The sequence below is a fragment of the Taeniopygia guttata genome, chromosome Z (assembly GCF_048771995.1).
Source record: "Taeniopygia guttata chromosome Z, bTaeGut7.mat, whole genome shotgun sequence".
NCBI classification, from domain to species: Eukaryota; Metazoa; Chordata; class Aves; order Passeriformes; family Estrildidae; genus Taeniopygia; species Taeniopygia guttata.
This window is the reverse complement of record NC_133063.1, coordinates 62807395-62811570: the sequence shown is the minus strand read 5'-3', so window position 1 is coordinate 62811570 and position 4176 is coordinate 62807395. Positions and strand designations below refer to the sequence as shown.

The 4176-nt window shown below is 57.3% G+C and overlaps 1 protein-coding gene across 2 annotated transcripts; it reads left to right on the top strand.

The window, feature by feature from the left end:
• The first annotated feature begins 2398 nt into the window (after positions 1-2398).
• Positions 2399-3421, top strand: FOXB2 (forkhead box B2). Of its 2 annotated transcripts, XM_072922893.1 has the most exons (2): positions 2399-2756; positions 2856-3421. In XM_072922893.1, exons 1-2 carry the CDS (start codon positions 2399-2401, stop codon positions 3419-3421), a joined length of 924 nt encoding a protein of 307 aa, XP_072778994.1. The 2 variants fall into 2 exon arrangements, with proteins under 2 accessions (XP_072778994.1, XP_072778993.1); XM_072922892.1 differs by having other exon boundaries at positions 2399-3421.
• The last annotated feature ends 755 nt before the right edge of the window (positions 3422-4176 follow it).

Genomic DNA, 4176 nt, shown 5'->3' with positions numbered 1-4176 from the left:
AGAACGGGCCAGGCTAAATTCTCACACATGCCCTACGGGGGGGAAATCGCTGGGTTGCTAACTAGTGAGGTGAGGGGAACAATGACTTTAAGGTCCAGGACTATAGGGTAGGAGCAGGGTTTTTAAACGGTTGGGACAGGATTAAGTGGTAAAACAAGAATAAAATGTTTTTGGGGAAAATGTATGGACACTACAGGAAAGATGTTGAAATGTCTGGTCTCACCAAGCAGGCAATACCGGAATTAGCTTCCCAAGATTGCACGATAGTAATGTTGCTGCCACCGTGCCTCCTAGTTTCTCAGAGGAAGGTGAATGCTTTAGACAATCATCTGAAAGTTTTTCTAAAACCACGCGCTTTGTGGGGAAGCTTGGCTTGGTAGAATTGTGGCCTTTTCCCGCTTCTTTACCTTTGATTATGTTTTTCACTTGACTGACCTTGATCAGGTATAAAAACTGTTAAATACACATTACTTGAGAGTGGGTTTAAAATAAGTCTTTTCCTTCGCTACTCGAAAGAGATTATAAGCACACATTTAAAAGCTTCTTTCTTCCCCCGCCCTTCCTCTTTACCACTTCTACCTGCAACGGCTGAATCGGAGGTAGACAAACAAGTTTGATGTCCAAACCAACTCCTTGGATGGCAGGCAGAAGTGGAGCGCGGAGGGCACCGCCGGCTGGGTTCTGCCCCAGCGCTGCTGCAGCCGCCATCCCCTCGTGGTACACACCCTCGTGGGGTCTGACCCAGAGCAACAGTCTGGAAGGATGGGATCAAAAAAAGCTCTTCCATACATAGCTTTATCTATAGTAAGGCTCTTTCAACCTATTTATTAATTTAGGCCGTAGAAGTCGGACTAATAATTTTTATGCTGGCACCTCTTGTAGCATCTCGCTAATTGTGCTCCGAGGTGCTGATGTGGAGCAGTGTTCCGGCTCTAGCGGCAGCCAAGCAAGCAATCTTCCCTTTTTCTCGCTCAAATCTATAGACTACTCGCTATAATGCAGTGCGTTTGGAAGATAGATATGTATTGTCGTACTGTTCATTGATTCCTACTAATGAGCCGGTCTAAACTAACACTGGCGCTAAGTCTCTAAGCGTACAGATGATGCTTCGTCTGGTTCTTTACGTGTTTTCTATGAGCCACATCGTGGTGAGTAGCAAGAATTGACAGTAACGATTTGGAGAGGAGGGCGTAGGATTTCTTGCCTCTTGGTTTTGTGCTAGTCTTTGCGTAGATTCTTAAACATAATGATAGGAATGATAAAAAATTATCCCAAAGGGCCTGTATTTCCCGCTTGCTGCCTCGCGGGGCTAGATCGAGGGCCATTTCTCCAGGGTGCTTGATGCGACTCGCCATGGGGACGAGGAAACACCTCTTTCTGGTTTCCATCTCCCTGTGGTTCGGTCCCCTCGGTCGGCCTTCGCGCCTACTGCTATTAGCCGGGCTGCGCGGGAGCGAGGGGTCAAGAAAGAGGAGAATGGATAGTGGGGCTATGAAAGGGGTGGAGGGAAGCTGGAGTGGGAGAGGTGGGAGGAGGAATCTTTCCTGCTCCCTGACACTGCTTCCTGCCCTATGGAAAACGGATCTCGGTCTCATACGGAGTTTCCTCAGCCCCCTGGCTCCACCTCACCGTGATAAGGAGATGTGAGTGAGAGGCGAGTCGGGAGCCGTTTCTCGCTCCTTCTCCATGAGACGCTAAGTCCCCAAGCGGCTGTCATGTGATAGCAAGAGAGCAGAACTGCGGGGGTCTCGCGACTCGGGCACCATTACAAAACCGCGCCGGAGCGCACAAGCCCCACCAGCAGCCACGGCGGTCGCGCCCCTCTCGCCTCCTCTCCCCGCCAACTACCGGCACTCGCCTCTGCCGCAAACTTTTAAGGGGACACCAGACTGAGCGGTGAGAGGGATGTTTTTACTTCCTTCTTTCCCGTCTCTGCAGACGTCCGAGGTAATTTCTTGCTCTCGAGCCCTTGGCGCCTGAGGAGCATCAACTCTAGCTGAGTGTGCCAGGCGGCAGGGGGGAAGCCCGGGAAATTCAGCAGCCTCCAGGAGAGAAAGGGACGCCAGCCAGCGGGGGCCAGGACCTCCTTCTGGCACGTAGCCCCCGAGCCCCCGCGGCCTGGGCGGCAGCTGTCTCTCCCGCAAGCTGAGGGGCAGCTAGGCAAGTGCGTCCCGCGGGGAGAGGCTGCTGTAGGAAGCCGTGCACGGAGCTCGCTGGCCGGTCGCCGGGAGGTCGCTGTCGCGTGTGGCCTGGGCAGGTGGCGCCCAGGATGTAGAGGCGGCGGTGGGGCAGGGCAGTGAAGTCCCCGGATCCCAAGCCCGCTGTGCACGGCGCTGAGCGGTGACTAGCCCGGAGCGGCGGGATCGTGCGGCCGCGGGAGTGCTGTGGTGGGGAGGCGATGCCCAGGCCGGGAAAGAGTTCGTACAGCGACCAGAAGCCCCCCTACTCTTACATCTCCCTGACGGCTATGGCCATCCAGCACTCGGCCGAGAAGATGCTGCCCCTGAGCGACATCTACAAGTTCATTATGGAGCGGTTCCCTTACTACCGGGAGCACACCCAGCGTTGGCAGAACTCCCTCCGCCACAACCTCTCTTTCAATGACTGCTTCATCAAGATCCCGAGGCGACCCGACCAGCCGGGTAAAGGCAGCTTCTGGGCATTGCACCCGGACTGCGGGGACATGTTTGAGAACGGCAGCTTTCTCCGTCGCCGCAAGCGCTTCAAGGTGCTGCGCCCTGAACACCACCTGCCCGGCGGCGGCGGCGGCGGGGCGGGCGGCGGCGGTCCCGGCAAGTCCCCGGCGCCTACCCCGCACATGGTGCACTACTTCCATCCGCACCCGCCACCGCCGCCCCCCCCGGGCAAGGTGTCTGGGCTGGCGGGCTCCGACGCGGCCGTGGCTGCGGCCGCGGCCGCCGCCGCGGTGGGAAGGTTGCCGCAGTTCTCGCCCTATGGGAGCAGCCAGCCCTCGGGTTTCAAGCATCCCTTCGCCATCGAGAACATCATCGGCAGAGATTACAAGGGCGTGCTTCAGACCGGCGGGCTTCCCCTGGCCTCGGTCATGCACCACCTGGGCTACCCGGTGCCCAGCCAGCTCAGCAGCATGGTGAGCTCCGTGTGGCCTCACGTGGGGGTGATGGACTCCGTGGCCGGCGTGCCCGTGTCTCCCGACTACGCACCCTTCGGCATGCCTGTGAAGGCGCTCTGCCACCCGCCGGCACAGACCATGCCCGCCGTCCCGGTACCCATCAAGCCGGCGCCGGCGTTGCCTGCTGCTTCGGCCATCCCTGCTCTGACGGTCGCCGCCTCGCAGATCTGCCCCGCCGCTTCCCCGGCTGCTGCATCGCTGCTGGAACAGACTGCGAGCAACAACCCCGAGGGCAAGAGCTCCCTCCATTCCGTCCTGGTGCACTCCTAAAGAGCAGGGGCTCGGGGGGGAAAGAAGCCCCCAGGCTCCCGGGGGAGTGGAAGGGGGGGATCTAGGGCATGCTTGCAGAAACCCGATCGATCTCATGACTATACCCCTGCTGGTGTCTGTGTTTATATCGTGTACTATCAGATTATTTGAGAGCCAGGTCGCAGGTAAGATCTTCTATCGATTAATGTCATTAGTGGCGGAGAGGCGATGTGAAAAATCACAGCCGGGGCTGAAGGGGCTGGCTCGGAGAAAAGGGCCGAGAGCGAAGTTCTCCCCGCTACCCCGCCAGCCTGAGGCACAGGTCGGCCATGCAGCTTGCGCTCCCCACCGAGCCCCTATCTCGGGGCAGTCACCCCGGAGGCCCCACGAAACCCGAGCTCCGAGAAGGAGAGGTGCTGCAGTCAGCGGGCGAATAGGGAGGGCAAAAGGATAAAACCACTGCTGAAGTCTGCTTCTCCCTCTTCCACAAGAGACAGGAAACCGCTGCTCCACCATCCTGTAAATCTTGCTGTGAAAGGTGTGGACAAAGTGTTTACCTTAGACTCCGGAGAGCTCCGGGGCCCCATGACAGGTAATGCTTGCTGCTTAAAGAGTAAACGTTAAATATTTCGATTAAGTAGTGGGAATTTAAGTGACAACGGCGCTGACGGGGAAGGGTTCCTTTAACTAACGATCGCTTGCGCTTCCCCTTCACCCTTTTATAATCCATCCTATAGTACCTTAGAAGGGACTGAAGCGTGACCTGGCCTCTCAGA